Source organism: Fusarium flagelliforme (assembly GCF_020744385.1).
Source record: "Fusarium flagelliforme strain FIESC 12 MPI-CAGE-AA-0113 chromosome Unknown B0J16scaffold_2, whole genome shotgun sequence".
Taxonomy (NCBI): domain Eukaryota; kingdom Fungi; phylum Ascomycota; class Sordariomycetes; order Hypocreales; family Nectriaceae; genus Fusarium; species Fusarium flagelliforme.
In genome coordinates, this window is record NW_025763504.1 from 1,467,872 (window position 1) to 1,486,056 (window position 18,185).

At 48.6% G+C, this 18,185-nt stretch overlaps 3 protein-coding genes across 3 annotated transcripts; 1 reads left to right on the forward strand and 2 right to left on the reverse strand.

Moving 5' to 3' along the window:
- Positions 1–1,074: 1,074 nt before the first annotated feature.
- On the reverse strand, positions 1,075–5,197 carry B0J16DRAFT_264166 (amino acid permease-domain-containing protein; the record flags this gene model as incomplete). Its single annotated transcript, XM_046123344.1, has 4 exons — positions 1,075–2,801; positions 2,848–4,313; positions 4,367–4,904; positions 4,960–5,197. 4 exons carry the CDS (start codon positions 5,195–5,197, stop codon positions 1,075–1,077), a joined length of 3,969 nt encoding a protein of 1,322 aa, XP_045986135.1.
- Positions 5,198–7,065: 1,868 nt separating this feature from the next.
- B0J16DRAFT_281804 (transmembrane amino acid transporter protein-domain-containing protein) lies at positions 7,066–13,239 on the forward strand. The gene is made up of 5 exons (XM_046123953.1): positions 7,066–9,521; positions 9,573–9,745; positions 10,405–10,606; positions 10,768–11,354; positions 11,992–13,239. Exons 1-5 carry the CDS (start codon positions 7,410–7,412, stop codon positions 13,208–13,210), a joined length of 4,293 nt encoding a protein of 1,430 aa, XP_045986136.1. The 5' UTR covers positions 7,066–7,409; the 3' UTR covers positions 13,211–13,239.
- B0J16DRAFT_56165 (uncharacterized protein) lies at positions 13,235–17,527 on the reverse strand. Its single transcript, XM_046134066.1, has 3 exons — positions 14,014–17,527; positions 13,556–13,965; positions 13,235–13,506 (listed from the first exon to the last, which is right to left on the reverse strand). Exons 1-3 carry the CDS (start codon positions 17,395–17,397, stop codon positions 13,389–13,391), a joined length of 3,912 nt encoding a protein of 1,303 aa, XP_045986137.1. The 5' UTR covers positions 17,398–17,527; the 3' UTR covers positions 13,235–13,388.
- Between the last annotated feature and the right edge of the window lie 658 nt (positions 17,528–18,185).

Sequence of the window (18,185 nt, forward strand, 5' to 3'; positions counted from 1 at the left end):
GTTCCCTTTTTTGCCCAGGCTAAGTGGTGTCAGGTTGGTCGACTGGAATGTAAGTGACTGATAGACGGGAGGGGTCTTGGGGCTTTGACAGGCCTGAAGACTCCAGCGGCTGGTGTTTCTTTTTAGGATAGAGTTTATCTTGGGTTAAAGAACTGCAAGGCAAAACCTTGTTGGGAAATAGTCGAAATAGTATACGCCGCGTCTTACCTATGGCGGCTCGGAGGTTCCGATGACAACGCTAAGTTGTAACCAAACTGTCATTCGTGCGGGGACAGACTCCATGGATGAGGTTTTTAGGCTTGCGTAGTACATACGTAGTAAATCGACAAGACGTCAAAGATGGTGGGAACACGGCACGGCTCACCACAAAGAGTTTGCATCCCAAGAATGCGGTTTGGGTGACACCAGATTGTGCTTGGACTCACACCAAGTTAGTATCTCTAAGGCGCAGAGAGAGACACCACAAAAGAACCCGACAAGTATGAGCACAAGCCAGTTCAATAACTAGTTGTTCTCAAAATAAACAAAACCAACCTCTTGAATCAATTCTCACTTTAACGAAAGACTGAGAGAAGAGACAAGACGGCGTGGGGAGAGCCATGTGGCCCATGAATCATGGCACCAAGCCACCAAAAAATTAACGCCTATCCACAACCAAGAATGTATATCCAGAACTTCAGAGACCATTCCAGTGGGTGTTGCCCCTGAAATTCTAAAAGAGCTTGCAAGAATTCACAATAAACTATATCGAGGTCTTCGGACCAAATATCTGTTGGCTTGACCCTCGGTTCCTGTGCCTGACAAGCTTTCTCAAAGCTGTTCCTGGCTAGCAATCTTTGCTCATTCTTTGTTGGACATGACTCGGCTTACGCCATCTTTTGTTGGAGACATTGTCCTTGGTGTAGTGGGTGGTAGAATGACTGGCAGACTGGTAGTATTTCGCTCACTTAGACCCGTACACTTCGCTAGAGAGATCCATGCTCGGCTAGCTGTCAATCATGGGAATATTGCGGCTTTGTTAAATTCAATGCTTGCTTGCTTTGCTTTGTGATTCATTTATATCATGTATGGTATCTAAAGATTGACTGTTACTGTCATATTGTTACTGAGCACCAACAACGTGGGTGGTAGCTCGTTGCAAAGCAACTCAACATCAGACAAGTACTGTATGGTCGCTGCTTCGTCCAAACAAGTACCCTCTGTGGGAATAGGTAGAGTGCTGAGAAGCACAGCTGTGTCTTTGGAATGTTGACGCATCAATTCGTTGACAATGAGGTGCTGAGCTCTGCTTGGCAGCTCGTTGAATGACAGCTCTAAGCCCTGGGGCGTGTATCCGGGTTCCTGCGCCTCCTCCTCCAAGTGCGAGCTTAATCGGTATCTTTCGAGCATTTCGGGTATCTGCTCACAAGATTCGCCCCCGTATTGGGTAGATCCCCGAGAGCTACGGCGCGAATGGAATCGGGAATGATGCGCCGAATATGGCTCGTAGTCAGGCTGCTCCGCAAAAGAGATTTTCTTGCTCTCGATCTCGCCAGGCGTTGCTTGAGAACCGGCCCGAGGTGGATAGTTGCCCATAGAGGACTGTCTTGAATAGCTTGGTCGATACGCCCCGGCTTTTGGTGTTTCTGAATCTGTACTAGACGGCGGCGCAAAGCTAATCGTGGACCCTTCCGCCTCCGAATTGACAATCTTTGTTTCGGGAACTGGACGGCTAGAGAACTTCACGGCCGAAGATTGCCTGGAGAGAGTCGGCCTTCCTGGTGTTGTCGTACCACTGCGATACGGGCGCACAGTATCTTCTCGTGAAGGGCTTGCCGGGCGTGTACGAGAGTATGCGTCCGCAGGCCCCAACGAGTCTCGCGAGACAAGAGAGGGCATATCCGCAGGGGCAGAGTCTGTACTGCATTGCTGTGGCCTCTCATTCGTTTGTTGAGAAGCTGATGCCGTCTGCGATGTTTGCGCTCCTCCAACACCCTTCACCGTTGCAGACGATGACATAGTACCGTACGATGTAGAAACGGCATCCCCAACGGTGTCAGACTTGGAACGCCGGCCAAACCCTTCCCAAAAGTCACCACGAACTCTGCCGTTCTCATCGTGGGAATCTCCACCCGCCAGTAAAGGTTGATGTACAGAATCACTCGGGCCGATGCTGGCGTCGTCGTCGTTGTCCTGTTCCAACATAGAGCTATACCCCATCTCCTCATCGTCAAGAATATCTGTCGGAGAATCCTCTGTTTCGTCGTCCTCGCTACTCGTTTCATCTAACGCATCGTCCTGCAGATGGTGTGTATGGATACCCATGCTGACACCCATTTTCGACAGCATCCGAATAGCCGGCCGTCGTGGTAGCTCGGGAACATCCGTTGTGCTTGCGCGTCGGCGTTCATATATCTCCTCATGTGGGTTGTACAAACCGGGTCTGCCAGATGTCGAATCGTAAATCTGTTCAAGCTGATCCAGTTCCTGAGTCGAAGTCATGTTGTCTGCGCGTCCTCTGTACATCTGAACATCATCCCACCACTCTTCGTTTCGAAGTGTATCGTTAACAACAATTTCCCAATCTATATCGTTGCCAACACCGTTGACAATGATTTCGTAAGTGTTCAAACTGCCTGATGACAAGCAGAATACGTTGACTTGTGCGTCAATTCGTAGTTTTTCAAGGAGTGCCAGTACACGGGCATGTTCTTCATGTACCTCACTCTCATATTCCACAAACACCATAACTCGTACTGTATATACTTGCTTCCAGAGTTGGCAGCTGTGAAGGATATGTCCGAGTTGGAGAATCAGAGTGTCTAGGGCGGTTAGTTTGGAAATGGCTCATCGATGTACCATACTTACATGTATCAAAATTCGTAGTGAGTAGACTCTTGCCATCGGATGTTACTTCAGCCGACATCTGGATAGGCCACAGATCAAGGTACTTTTTGGTGTTTTTCCCGTCCTTTCTAGGAGTCTCTAGCGCATCAAAACCGCAACCCACTGCGATGTTGAGTCGATATCGCAGGGCAAGATCCTCTAGAATCGTTAAATACTCCTTGGGCGACATCATGTTCTCGGTACGAATGACATCAGTCGGGAGTATACCCTCCATAAGTCTAGCTGAGGTATCTCCTCGCTTCCTTCGCGGCCTCTCAGGTGCCTTGCCATTGGACTTGGGTGGACGTTGCATTTGCCTCGAAAAAGATACAGGCACATCAGGCACACGAAGTCTTGGGTTGGACTTTCGCAGTTCTTCCATATTATAGAAGCCAAGCACAGCAATGTTTGGGCGCATACCTCCAAGCCCAGCTGACAGAATCAGATTTCGAATGCCCCAAGTGATAGTAGGGGACATTGTAAGCTGAACAAAAGCCTTGATCTTGGAGAACTCGTTGATGTACTTTGTCCAGGCGTGCTGCTGTAGTCTAGCTTCGTGAACCCCAGAGTTGAAATCATCAGTCACAATGACATGTCCGAGAATATATAGTGAGCCTTTCTTGAGTGCGTTGCAAAACTGGATCAGCCTGGTTTGACGACGCGGATTATTAATGAGTAGTATAATGTGTGGTCTCCAGAACTTGATGTGTTCTGGCCTGAGACGTAGCAAATACTTCCTCACTTGATGGTAAATCAGATTCTGACTCACATCGCCCCAATGTTTAGGAGGACTGAGGTAGTGAATGAGTAGGAAGAGCATGACGAGTACCGTAATGGCCACTGTGGCATAAGTAACGTCGATGAAGAACATAGCAAAGCCAGACAAGATGCCGGCAAAGAATGCGGTCTGCCAGGTGAAGAACTTGAAACTCGGGCGAAAGTTGGGTGCGGATCCAACCTTGAGGAGGAAGCACGCAAGGTTCATGACGAAGAATGTCATCTGGTAACCCATGGAGATGAAGGTAGCGATCTGGTTGAGATCAGCGAAGAGTGCCAGTTGTGCAATGACATAGGTCAGGAGCAGAGCATATATCGGTTCATCGCCATGCTTCGTGCCCTTGCTGAAGAAGCCAAGACCAGGAAGAAGCTTGTCTCTCGAGAAAGCCTGGAACAGCTTTGATGCACCAATGAGACCCATCAGAGCCGAGAAGAAGGTGACTGCGCATTCACCGGCGAGGATCACGGGCTGAGATAGGTTGATGATTGAGATGGCATTGGCATTAGCCAGGAAGGATTCATGAGTAGTGCTCGCAGCGAGGGAAAGAATCACGACGAAGTAGATGATAAAGGTTGTCAGCATCGCCCATAACGTTCCGTGGGGAATTGACCTGCTAGGGTCTTTGAGATCGCCAGACATGGAAGCTCCAGCAAAGATACCCGAAGTAGCACTAATGCACGGTTAGTACGGGTTCCAATACTAGATTGTAAATCAGGGTCTTACGGAAAGAGAATGCCAAATAGATCACGAAATGTCTCAAGGCCTCTGAACTGAGGACTATTCAGATGAGGGAGGAAGTTGTCAGTCAGTGTATCAAGACTGATGCCAGTGAAGTGAATGCCAAGATCCTCATCACGGAAGGGAGTCTTGAAGATGGCAGAGACCGGGATGCTGACGATGGCCAGGCTTAGGATTGCAAGCAAAGCATTTGAGGCTCTCGAGAAGGTAGCAGATCCCAAGAAACAGAGGCCGGTGCAAAGGAGCAGAGCCGCCGTCTGGAGGAAATAGCCAGTCCAATATCCTTCTGGGAAATCTGGGCCAAGATTCAGTCGGATACAGTCAATGAGACCGACAACGTTCATGCTTGCATTGAGGACTTGAGCAAGATAGAAGAGAATGCCAATTGAACCACCAAACTCGGGACCTAAGGACCTCGAGATGAGGTAATAGGCACCACCACCTTTGACTTCGCCATTGGAAGCGATTGCGGATAGTGAGAGGGTTGTCAATAGGTCAATAGAGTACGCAGTAACAAGCAATCCTGGGCAAGATCAGCTCTTTATTCTTCAACTTATAAAGCCGACTCTGTAGCTTACCGAGGATGCCCACAAAGCCGATTTTTCCAATGATGAGACCAAAACGCAAAAACATGAGAATACTCATGATATTGAGAAAAACAGGGATATAGACACCCGAGATGCTGCCCAGCTTGTTGCTGTGGCGTGAGTCCATTGTGACCGAGACTCGTCCACCATGGGACTCGGATGCACTATTTCGTTGACGTTCTCCTCCATTGTCCACCCCCTTCACATCCGACTGGTGAGGCGTTGTCATGATGCAGTCGTGAAAAGAAGTCAGTCAGTCAGTCATTCAGTCTTTGCTAGACGAGACAAGACAAGACGAGGGGTTAGAAGTAGCGAGCAAAGGCCCACATGGGAGACGGTGAAGGGATGGGACGGTGAGAGTCTCGAGAAGTGAGTGGACAAAGTGAGGCTTTTTGAGAGAAGAAAGAGAATAAGATGATAGACGTCAATGGATGATATTGTCTACGGTATTGTCCCAGGACCATTTAGCGATTGGATAATGGGTCGTTAATCCTCTGTCTGCCAAGACAATTCCAAGCTGAAGCCTCCCGCGTGCTGCATGTTGAGTGTGGTTGGTGTGGATAATACGAGGGCATGTATTCGGCAATCCGGGCAAAAGAGTCCTTAAAGACAAACCAATCAAGGACGCCACAACATGCCCAACAGAGACATTCATGAACAGATCTGGGGCTTCTGTATGAGGAGCTTACAGAAGGGGTCACCCGGAGCCCGAGAGGAGGAGGTTGTAAGAGTGTCACTGCCTAAGCAAGCCTAAGCCTGGGAGTAGAAGGGGCCGTTTCAAGGGTCCATTCCCCGCTAAAACTTCACTCCAGCGGGTCATAATGATACTGTACTCAATCAATCTCCTACCTTTTTAGGTATATAATTCCTAATTCCTAGTTAGATAGTATGTCTATTCACAACTTACGATAGTATTCCCCCTCATTATGATAGTCCTCTTCATGACTCTCTTTGTGGGGTAGTTGGATCATGTGCAGTGTTGGCTGCAGTTAGCATGTTTCTAATGGATTATTAGTGAAGCACAAGTGCAGCATCGCATCGCGATAGGCGCTGCGGGTGCTACAGAATGACGTAGGCCATGGCTATTCGGAATCCACTCTTGAAATATCAAGCTTCTGTTCTGTCGCTTCCGAGCGGAGCAACAGTGGACGCTATGTTCACAAGATGATCTTCAATAACTAGGAAGATATCCATAGATGATGGAGGTAGTGGAGGTAAAGTAAACAAACTGACAACACATCTGCTGATGTTGCAATACCATAAGATACTCACTCAAATCGAGATCTTTAGCCGAGATCCCTTGGACAAGATATACCTGACTACCTAGAGTATCACTTCACATGTAAACATGCGCCTCATCCATCCATCTGACCCCCGAATTAAAAGGGTCGTGACGCCCCCCACGGAGCGTGACTGGAGAAACGTGCCCGCTCCGCCGCACCAACAGATGGGTAAAGCCAAAATACCAACCTCTGGTGGTGCAGCATCGAACAAGTCAAGCTGAGTAATAATGCCTAGAGGTAGTCTTATGCATATGTAACGAACCCAGATATCCCCAGATAGGAGCATGAACATGTCTCAAATACTCTGCAGCTCAATCTTTCATCTTCCAAAACAAAATAATATTCATTTCACGCCGCAATAAAACATATGCAGACACGACAAATAACATGTCGATCACTGCTCACAGATACCAGCATTCTGACACGTTACATGCCTACCCATATCTTGAAAGCCAATAGTCTTGTTGACTCGGCCGTTACAAACCCGAGTTGGTAGGTCGTAACACTGACCTCGACCTCCATCTAAAGATAACGATAAGGTTGCCCGCAGACGCCGGTCTTCATTTCTTCACTTGCCGATAGATATTCATAGGTTGAGGTCGGGTTCTTTGCTTTTTTAGTGTCTCCGCTGTCTCTTCACTGAAGCCCTCCACTAATAGCCTAGCCCGCCTCGGCAACTGCCCTTAACCTTAGTCACCAGACCCCAGAGCCTGGGTCTCCCTGCGTAGGTGAGCGTCTGAGCTTCACCGTTCAGGGCAGCTATAAGCCCAGCCGACAAGCGACAGGCGACAGGCTGCAGGCAGCATGCACAAGCACAAGCCCTTATCTCACCTACCTACTTCCCAATCCAATCCTATCCATCCTATCTCCTTCCTCCAACCAGAAATTCCATCAATTGTTTCTGTCATCCGACCACTCGTGACTTCTTCATATAATCTCCGTTCCCCGAGACTGTTTCTCTATTCTTTGTCGTCATTCTTTTTGTCGCATACCTAGTTCTTCAGCTTTCTTATTTTTGACTGAAGTCTCGTTGCTGGGCATCCATAGTCGCCTACATCTGCATCTGCGTCATTACCGCTCTGCGCGACTCAAAACTATTATTATCAACACCGTACATACTATGCGATAAGGCTTATCACACCTTCAATCGACTACAAGATGGCTTCTCCGTCGAGAGTTCCATCGGATCAACCTCCCAGGTCATCGTCACCTTCGAGCTTCCGACCCCGATCGATTTCCGCTTCGGTCCCTCGAGCAGATTTGACGGCGCGTCTTGCTTCTCCCATTCCATCACAGATGGGAACTACACCTCCTGTTGGAGGTACCCCTCGACCCGATGCTTCGCGTGCCGAGAACCTTGAGGATCTGAGCCAGTTGCCCGGAACCGGGACCAGTATGCAAGGTCCTGGTGTGTCTGCTCTTGCTGCGGCTCTATCCAACTCTTTGGGACAATCTCCTCCACGCCACGGTACTCCTGCTGCTCGCGTTGGTACTCCTCCGATCCGTTCGCAATCTCCTCTGTTGGGCGCTCGGAACTCGGGGACACCGACCAACTATGGCTCCTTCAACTCACGCTCTCAAAATGCGCTGGGCACTAGTGCACCTTATGAGGACCCTGAGATTGTTAAGCGTCATCTAGTTCAACCCACGGATGAGAACCCGACTTCGGAAGAGTCCTCGATCCAAGGTAACACAAAGGGCAAGCAGCCAGCTGAGATTGGTGGTGCTGGCTTGAATGATGACGAATTCTCAAGTTTGCGCCTGCAGGGCGGTGATGTTACTCGAGGTATCTACAAGTGGACTGAGCAGGCCGAAGCACGAGCAAAATACAACCGCAGCAAGAGTTTCGATCTTGGACGACCCGAGCCCGAAACGGAAGTACTCGACATCAACTCGATAAAGGTCCCTGGTGGTTTCCGCAGAAATCATCTTCGCCGGTCCGTGCAAAGCCCAGGCCCCCATGGCCATCTCGAGGACGGCCATAATTCTCCAGCACCCGGTCAGCAAAGATTGTTCACGTCGAGTTTCCTCGAATTCTTGTCGATCTATGGACACTTCGCCGGTGAAGAGCTCGAGGAGGATGACGAAGACTTGGGTCCGAACGAGTACTTCTCATCTGGAGAAGACACCGACGAATACAATTCCGATGATGAACGAGAGCCCATGGAAGACAGTGCCCTGTTGACACCGTCAAGGCGCAGACGTAAGCGCAAGGTCCGAGGTGGTAGCGGCAACAACAGTCCTTTTAACGCAGCTCTACTATTGCTCAAGTCCTTTGTTGGTACCGGTGTCCTCTTCCTGCCCCGAGCCTACCTTAACGGAGGTATGCTATTCAGCAACTTGATCCTCTTTGGTGTCGCCGCCCTCAGCTACTACTGTTTCGTTCTTCTTGTCAAGACGCAGCTCAAGGTTGGTGGTTCTTTTGGTGATCTGGGTGGTGCTTTGTATGGCAAGAAAATGCGTACTCTCATCCTGGCCTCCATTGTCATCAGTCAGATTGGTTTCGTGGCAGCTTATACTGTCTTTACGGCTGCCAACTTGCAGGCTTTTGTGAGGGCTGTCTCTGACTGCAAATCCTCCATCAGCATTCAGTGGCTCATCCTCATCCAAATGATCATCTTCTTGCCTTTTGCTCTTCTGCGAGACATTGGAAAGCTGGCATTTACTGCTCTGGTCGCAGATGCTTTCATCCTGATTGGTTTGGCGTATCTTCTCTACTACGATATCTTGACCCTCAACCAAAACGGCATTGCCGATATTATCATGTTCAACAAGAAGGATTGGACTTTGTTTATTGGAACTGCCATTTTCACATTTGAAGGCATTGGTCTTATTATTCCCGTCCAGGAGTCGATGAGACATCCTGAGAAGTTCCCTCGCGTTCTTCTCATTGTCATGATCATCATTACAGTTCTTTTCATCGGTATGGGTGCCATCTCATACGCCGCTTACGGATCCCACACCGAGACTGTTGTACTCCTCAACTTGCCTCAGGATAACAAGATGGTCAACGGTGTTCAATTTCTGTACTCTGTTGCCATCTTGCTGTCTACACCACTGCAGATCTTCCCTGCCATCCGTATTGCCGAGACAGAGCTTTTCACTCGTAGTGGCAAGTACAACCCTTGGGTTAAGTGGCAGAAGAACGTTTTTCGTTTCTTTGTTGTGATGCTGTGCGCATCCATTGCTTGGCTCGGAGCCGACCATCTGGACAAGTTTGTTGCGCTTGTTGGTAACTTTGCCTGCATTCCTCTTGTCTTTATCTATCCTGTAAGTCAAAACAATCGTTGTTGATATGTTCGTTACTAACCATTCTTTCAGCCTATGCTTCACTACAAGGCCATAGCTCGTACGAAGCTTTGGAAAGCCGCCGATATCCTGCTCTGCATCTTTGGATTCGTTGCGATGGCGTATGCGACAACTCTTACTGCGATGAGCTGGGCCACTGCTGAACCCAAGCACCCTGGATACTGCGATCAGAAGGGAGCCCCGGTGTTTTAAGACAATGACTTGTTCATCGTCGATACGTGATGGGGAGTATGGGTGGAGAGGGGGAAGAGCCGCAAGGCTTGGTATAACAGTGTTCTGAATAAGTTTTACGGCATATTTGATAACTTGCATTGCGGTGTTACTGAATAGATTGTATGTAGCGTTGATAATGACAACGACGGGAGTTGGATCATAGGGTATTAGCCAGTTTAGTTTCGGGATTTACAGCGAAATACAAGATATTGGATGCTTTCTTCTGTCTTATAAATGCATTACCCTCTCATCATTTTGGACAGGCTGACCGCCGATAGTATAACAGGCAAATTATTATAGTCACTCGGTTACAGTTTCTTCAAACCTGTGAGCCAGTAGCAACATTATACATTGTATTGTTAATCACTTAGTCGTTGAAACGTGGGGGGCCGAGTCTTCCGGAAAGTGGGGGATTTTATATTTCTTGTCTCCGAAAAACCGATGATGTATATACATCTCAAAACCCCGGCCGCGGTATTCGGTCTATTCATAAGTTCTCTTGCTGAGTTATGTACAAACTCTACAACGGCTTCTCACTCACAGTATAGACAAGTACAGCTTCAGTCTGTGAAATCTCTATTATAATGTCTTTCCGGCCGTCAATAAATCTCACACGGCAATGTATCTCCAGGTTATCTCTCATACCACGAAGAGCATACGCCCAGAGCACCAGACAAACACGACCTCCACCTCCTCCGCCATTCAACACTGTACCGACATGCCCAGAGCCAACATGCGGGTGTGCTGAAGCTCCGAAGATGCCAGAGGACTTGCCTCTAGATCGTGAGGGACCTCTCAAGGGTGCAATCGCTGGTTATGCGGAGCATGTGCTCGTGTGTACAGGAAACGCAGACTGGCCGTCGAGAATAGAAGACGATAATGGCGGTGATTGTCTCGCTGCGGATTTGAAAGAGTTGTTTGGTCGGGGTGGAACTTACAGCGATGTATGTATTTTCTATGCGCTTCGCATGAACTATCTTGCTAACTCGTCTAGCCTTTCCACAATGTTTCTGTTCTCAACTCTTCATTTCCAAGCTCTACTTCACCTCGTCCTCAAGTCCAGACAACGTCTGCGTACTTACTACCAAGCTTCAAATACGTTCCATTTCTCCCACGGGTGTCATTTGACAGTGTAGAAGCTCTAGCCAAGGGATTTCTACTACCTGAAAAGCTTCATCCTATGCATGATGGTCTCTCGCCCATACATCGAGACCGTTTGACGCGCAAGGAAGGTTACCAGGGGCTCTTGCCAGGAGTCCAAGATGTTCGGGATGTTCTGGTGCTCATATGCGGACATACAGGTCGTGATGCGCGGTGCGGTATCATGGCGCCTGTTCTAGCTACCGAGTTCGAGGACAAACTGGAGAAAGAAGGTTTCGATGTTCTACACGGACCTGTGCAGGTTAATCTCAATCACACGGAGAGAATACAAGGCGAAACTGGCGAGGACAAGCCATCAGCCAGAATCGGATTAATCAGTCATATTGGAGGACATAAGTTTGCCGGTAATGTGATTATCTATCTGCCTCCAGACATGAGGATGGGCAGTGAGCCGCATCCTTTGGCCGGACATGGGATATGGTATGGGAGGGTCGATCCTAAGAATGTGGAGGGGATTGTAAAGGAGACTGTTTTGAAGGGAAATGTGGTTGCGGATATGTTTAGAGGAGGAATTGATGCTCAGAGAAAGATGTTGAGGATGTAAGAGTAGATGGTGGTAGTATAGATAGATAGAATTGGTGATAGATACCCCGGTATTAGAAATCTACAATACGCTTTCTCAACATATAGCTCTCCATATTTCGCTAACTATGAGTATATGTACAAGATTCTATGAGCTTGGTCCGGGAGATATTCATCAATGACGATGTCTATTTATTGAGGCGATTCAAGGACCCACGTGACCCATGTAGGAATTTCATCTTGACTTTTTGTAACATAAATCTCAAGAAGCCTTTTTGTTATTCGATGATAACTCGACCATAAGGGAAGACCAGCCTTCCTGAAAACACAATCTTACTCCGTTTCATACCGACGCTATACTGTTCAAATCTGGGCGTCGGACCTTCGTAGTAGCGCAAAAAGTCTTTGAGATCAAATTGAGCATTCGATCGTCCATTTTCAACATGATGAGACCTGCAACAAGGATATTCTCAAGTTCACTGAGGGTCGTGAATCAAAACAGGAGAATTCTCGCACAAAATGGGCATTTACAAAGTCGACTATCAACCTCACAAGCCAGAACTCTCAAACCATCATCACCAACTCTATCAATCTCATCAACCCAACGACACGCCTCTCACAAACCAGACTTTTCCACACCTCTTCAAGCACGCATATTTCCCTCTTTGATAGTCATTGGAATCGTCCTCGTTAGCGGTGGTTACTATCTCCTTACGCCACCTTCTCGACCAGATACTCTCAACGACATAGCTTTCGTCCCCTATGCCATCACAGCCAGAGAGGCGATATCACCAACTTCATTCGTCATCACGGCTGTACCGCGTACACCAAACCCTTTATTGCCTTATCTTAACCCTACAGATAATAAATGGAAGAATCCTCTCTGGTCTGTAGAGTTCAAGCAGCCCGAAGTGCAGATCTCACGACACTACACACCTCTTCCACCGCTATCTACCGAGGATCCCACAGATGGCGCGCTGCGCTTCTATATACGCACTGTTGGCGATGGAGAAATGTCGAATTATTTAGGACGAAGAAGGGTTGGTGAGGATGTCTTTTTGCGCGGTCCTCATGTAGGCTTTGAGCTCGCTGAGCGACTGGGTGAACACTCCCGTCTTGTCTTCCTCGCTGGTGGGACGGGTGTCGTCCCTGGCATTCAAGCAGCAAAGGCCGTGTTGGAAGCGAATGAGAAATCAAGTGTTGACTTGCTTTGGGCTGTAAGAAAGCGAGAGGAGGTGCAGAACAGCGCTCCTCCACGCCAATCATCATGGAAGTTCTGGCAGGAGAAGAAGCCGACTGGATTGGGCATTGAGGTTGACAACCCTAGCCCTGTGACGCAGCGTTTGCAAGACCTTGAGATAACTTACGGTGATCGTTTGAGGATCCAGGTCGTTGTTGATGAGGAGGGAACTCGTTTCCAGAATAAGGATATCAACAACGCTATTACGACATCGCCTGGGGCGGTAGCTTCGTTCAACGCAGGCTGCCGATTCCACGACCAGGCGATGCATGTTCACGCCTCTGAGTTCGCTTTACCTGAAGGACCCGGATGTGTCTGCAAACCCTCCAAGGGCACCACGCCTGGGAAGAACTTATTTATTGTCTCTGGCCCAGATGGTTTCATCGAGCATTATGCTGGACCCAAAATCTGGCTAGGCGGACAGCAGACACAAGGTCCTATCGCAGGCGTAGCTGGCCACTTGCAAAGGCAGAATCCTGCTTTGGCTAGGGACTGGTTGGTTCTCAAGATGTGAGCCACTGAAGAACAAAAGACATGTATAATATCTTGTAAAAGTTTGAAGCATTCATAAAGAGGTATAGACATCATCTATGGATAGTACAAATAAAACCTGTAATAGTAGTAGTAACAATGGTGCCGTCTAGGTGATCATCCAACGCCAGCACAAAACTCCACGCCCATGACATGACTATTTAATGATTCTGAACCTTCCTATACGACGGAGGCTTCATTGTCCTCCTAATCAACTTGCCCGCGTACGGTGGGATCAGGGAAATAGCGCCGATCGTCAGTACACGCCAAACGAATCCCCTATATGGTGTAAGTAAGGAGCAAATAGCACAGAAAAGGGGCAACTTACCAAGTTATCAAGAATTCGAGGTCAAAGTATCCGCCCAAGAACGGTATGGAACCGATGTACATAAGGAAAGTGCCGATAATACTGATGATCATAATGGGATGCCACGTGGTAATCTCAATAGCCACCATAAGAAGTTCGTTGAGAACGAGGACGGTATAACTGACAGCAACCATCTTGGGGCCGTCGACTTCGGTGAAGATTTGTGACAAGCCCTGGATCATGCCACCTTGGTAAATAGATACGAACACCCAGACGAAGAAAGTTCTGTATGAGAGAGACCGTCCAGTCGTGAGTTCCTTGTAAAGCTCAGGATAAAGGTTGGCAAGGTTTTCGTCAACGTCTTTATCGAGCACAAGTGACAGAACAGGTGCTGCAGTATAAACGGTAGCATAGCCGACAAGAAGCCAATCCTAAAAAAGTCAGTCATATGGACGGAATAACGCTCAAAAAGATCTCACCTTGTATAAACCCTCGGGCTCAAACTTGATAGCAATACTATACATAGTCTGGCACACGGCAATGATCAGACCACGATGAATAACAAATTGTGCGAGCTTAGCGCTTCGTTTGTAGCTGTTACGACCATGCCAGACCAAGAGCTTGACCAAGTGACAGAATTGCTCGATCGAGAAATCGGCAGCCAAACTGGCCTGTCGACCTTCCTTACCAACAATACCGACACCAACATCGGCAGCTTGAATCATAGAGACATCGTTGCCACCGTCACCAATACAGCATACGCGCTTCTTAGTGTACTCCCGGATGAGCTTAGCAACCTCGGCCTTTTGGTTCGGCGAGCAACGGCAAGCAACAACAGTAGGCAGTTGGACAGCAATAGAGATGAACTCAAGACGGAAGTGCGTCAGGAAGAGCGCCAGGCTCTCACCATCAACAAGGAGGCAAGCATCCGTCTTGCTTCGGAGAAAGTCAAGATGTTCTTGGGCATTATCCTTCTTCGTGAGCTTCGAAACCGTATAGATGTATTGACCACGAGCCACAAGCTTGGAGCTGACCGCTACACATCTGGCAGTCTCTACCTTGTCACCAGTCAACATCCAAATCTTGATACCAGCATTGCGGAGTAGCTCAAGAGAGGGCTTGACGTCTTTCTGCAGCTTGTCCTCTACACCAGTGACGCCGATAAGTTCTAGGTCGTTTTCAAGGTAGTGAGAGACCACACGCTGCATGCCAGCATCACGTCCACTGATAGAAAGCGATGCTGACTGGTATCGAGCAGCAAACTCTTTGTACTGGTCATAGGAGAGCTTCTTTCGGCCAACAACAAGCGTACGCAGTCCTTCGCGTGCCATGTTGGCAGTCTCTTCATCGAGCCAGTCGTTTGCTGCAACAATGGTGCTCATGACTGTGTCAGCACCTTTCTGGAAGAACCAAATTTCGCCACTCGACAAGCTTGGGTTCTTAATGCTGACATCCTCGTGGAAGTGAACGATGATGCCCATACGTTTGCCTTCAGAGGTGAAAGGGAATACATCAAGAATTCGCACGCGAACTACCGGTCTCTTGTTGTTGGTGTATTCCAATACCATACTCTTGCGATCACGATACACTAGCCTTAAACCAACAGATTCTGTCCATTTGACGATGGCAATCTCATCGGGCGAAGACGCTTGGTATCCAGTGACCTCCTTACCGTCCTCGATATCAACCGTAGGTGTGACATTGTGGCAAAGAGCAAGAGCAAGTACGACATCACGAACTCGAGTGCCAATTTCTCGCCTTGTACGTGTTGTGCCCGTGTTGGTAGAGCTGGAATACGTAGAGGAAGGGGTGATGAGCATGTTCTGGGAAGCGTGATCTGTCGATGGCGGAACATAAAACCCTTGCTTGACATATGTTGATACTTCATCCATTGCCTCGTTTGCGTAGGATACTGTTCCAACGTGAATCTTTTTCATCTCCATTTCATTTTGAGTCAACGTGCCAGTCTTGTCGCTAAGCAGGTATTCAATGCGACCAAGATCTTCAGGAATGGTACTGGTTCGAACAACAGCGCCAGGCATGCCAGGGTCACGCTGTATAAACCAAGAGTATGCGCTCTTGCCCATGTCAAGGTTGACACGAAGACTGATGGGGACAATAGTAGAAAACAGAACCAAGAAGCGCATGATCTTGACATACCAAACATTGTTCTTGGTATTCTCGAACCCTTCAAGTGCGACCAGGATAACCGACAGAGCCAATGTCAACGCACACAGAATTTTGGTCAATGAATTGATCTCATACTCCAGCAAACCAGTCTTGGAACGGGAAGGGGCTGTGGAAAGAGCGGATCGTGTCTGAGGACCAGTGTACATAATGACAGCTAGAGTAGTAGCTTGTGAGGCGATGACAGTATTGGCCCATGCTGTGTTGTCGATAGAAAGGGCAGCCGTATGAGCTGCATCAGACTCTCCTACTGTCGCATGATGTGCCAACGCTTCGGTTCGGGAGTCAACCAACTCGATCGTACCTAGAAACTCGTTGACCTTTCTGTCCGGCTTTCCGCCAGTAACACGAAGACGGACAAACTCTTCAGTTGGCAGATTCTGTGTAAGAGGAGAAGCAAGTCTGAGCTTCCAATCTGTCTCACCATCCAGTTGGTCGGTTCTGATGAAGGTTTCACCTCCTGGACCACTTTCCGCCTCTTGCTCTGGGGCCGCTTGCGCAGGCTGTTTGCCTTTTCCTCGTGGCTCCTCACCGTCGAACGCCAGCAAAGATTCCTCTTCCGCAGGTTCTTCAGGAATTGGTGCAGGTGCAGGAGCCTCAGAAGATAAGCATTTCAATATCACGACATCGGCCGGTACACGTTGACCCTTGGTGAGTTTAAGAACGTCGCCAACCTTCAAGTCCTTAGACTTGCGGTTAACTTCGATAGCTCGTGAGGATGGAGGTGGCGCCTCGACATTCTCCTCTTCTAAAATGTCCGAGAGATTCTCCCGTGCTCCCTTTGACTTCTTCCTTGAATGCTTCTGCAACACCTCTGACTTGAGCAGTTTTCTCTGACGCACCGGGGATTGCGTTGAATCGGCATCCTGGAATACAATGACCTTGTACTCCTCCGAGTTGGCTTCGGTATCTCTTCGTCGTCGAGCAATATCGTCGAAAGCCTCCTTTCCCATAGTAATACAAAGCACAAATGCCAGCGGGGCAATGTATGTGAGCAGATAACCAATTCTCAGGGCAGGTATCGCCTGCGACAGCGCCACGAGAAGGAAGTACATATTAAAGAAAAAGGAGAATTCGTTGTAAAGAGTGATTGGGAGGAACGTCAAGGCGGTGTACTTGGCGTTCGAAATAATGTTGTTCGGAAAGCGGACGGGCTGGGTTGAGCCCACAGCAACATGTCGTGATGAAGATGGGTCATCTTCTTCTCGGTCCTCTGCGTCATTTGGGTCTGGCTTCTTAGAACTCGACATGAAACTAGGTAGTCGTAGTCGTGAAGAGACTCTGTCCGAGTTCATAGATCTCCGGCCCTGTGAGGGCTGCCCTCCTAGTAGTGGCTGGTCGTCCTCATTGCCGCTTCCATCTGACCACCGAGGCGTGCTGCTGTTATGTTCTCCTAGTAACGATTGCGAGTGCTCGTCGTTTCCATCTCTATCCCGACCAAGGTCACCATACCCCCGATTCCGCTTTCCAGCTCGCCGTGCTCCACCCATACGCAGATTTCGCAGCGCTATCCGCGAAGTCTCGGGCTCAGTCGAAGGACGCTCGTTGTTAGCCCTTGGGGCAGGTTTAGTCGATATTGGGTCGAGCTCCTGGATATCTAGGTCAAGATCGGAGTCGGAGTCATTCGCGGGGGAATCGGGTGGGTCGGAAGGTCGATATTGTTGTGAGGGCGGCATCCCTGGCTACGCTCCTGGCGATGAGGAGGTACGGATCAGGTGTTGTGTGTGTGGATGTGGTGAAGTATGGAGATGGACAGCTAGCAGTGCTCCTCAAACATGCTGCAGCGGTGATGTAACAAAGATGCAATTTTCTTTATAGTCGTATTTGCTTCTCTTTAGAGCTTCTCCCCTTCTTCCTTTTTATCGAGTCTGGGAATGTGAATTATATCTCGACTTTTTATCCGTATGTCGTTGGACGATGTCGATCGATCTTTGGTATGGAGTCTCTTATCTGTGTCGCATTTCAGGGTCGAAGTCGCAAAGGGGTCCACGAGTCTGTTATCCGTTCGGTGAACTCGTGCAGTCGATATATTCAGAAATATGAGAAACACGATCGATGCTTCGTGGGTTCTTGTACAGCTGGTGTTTGTTTGTTGTAGAATAGTAACTTGTGTCTTGGCTCATAAGGGGACAGATTATTTCAAGACCAGCGCATTACCATTGTCGCAGCCTAAGTGCGCTATTGTCAAGCGTCATTTGGGAGGTTACGCCTCCAAAAGTGTCCCGCCGCCAATTAGAGGTTCAAGCAGGTACCTTCTGAAACACTACAGACTGGGCATGTGCGAGGTAACTTCAAGTAGCAGAGTGGGTCAAGGCGATAGCTAAGGCCCCGTTCCTGACAGATTACGTGGAGGCTACCACTACCCTGAATGACATCTGAAAGTCTAGAGTTTATAACAGTAATACGGCAACTGAATTAAGCCGGTAAACAATTGAGTTGAATTATTTTTATGTGAAGGCAATTG

Excerpts from the sequence above, each read along its gene's own strand:
- B0J16DRAFT_56165 (XM_046134066.1), bottom strand. The coding sequence starts at position 17,397 with ATGCCGCCCTCACAACAATATCGACCTTCCGACCCACCCGATTCCCCC. Across the intron at positions 13,966-14,013 it reads AGCCCGAGGGTTTATACAAG|GATTGGCTTCTTGTCGGCTA; the intron begins GTGAGATCTTTT and ends TGACTTTTTTAG. Across the intron at positions 13,507-13,555 it reads CTCGAATTCTTGATAACTTG|GGGATTCGTTTGGCGTGTAC; the intron begins GTAAGTTGCCCC and ends TACACCATATAG.
- B0J16DRAFT_281804 (XM_046123953.1), top strand. The coding sequence starts at position 7,410 with ATGGCTTCTCCGTCGAGAGTTCCATCGGATCAACCTCCCAGGTCATCG. Across the intron at positions 9,746-10,404 it reads GATCAGAAGGGAGCCCCGGT|GTTATCTCTCATACCACGAA; the intron begins GTTTTAAGACAA and ends ATGTATCTCCAG. Across the intron at positions 11,355-11,991 it reads TTGGCCGGACATGGGATATG|TCGACTATCAACCTCACAAG; the intron begins GTATGGGAGGGT and ends GCATTTACAAAG.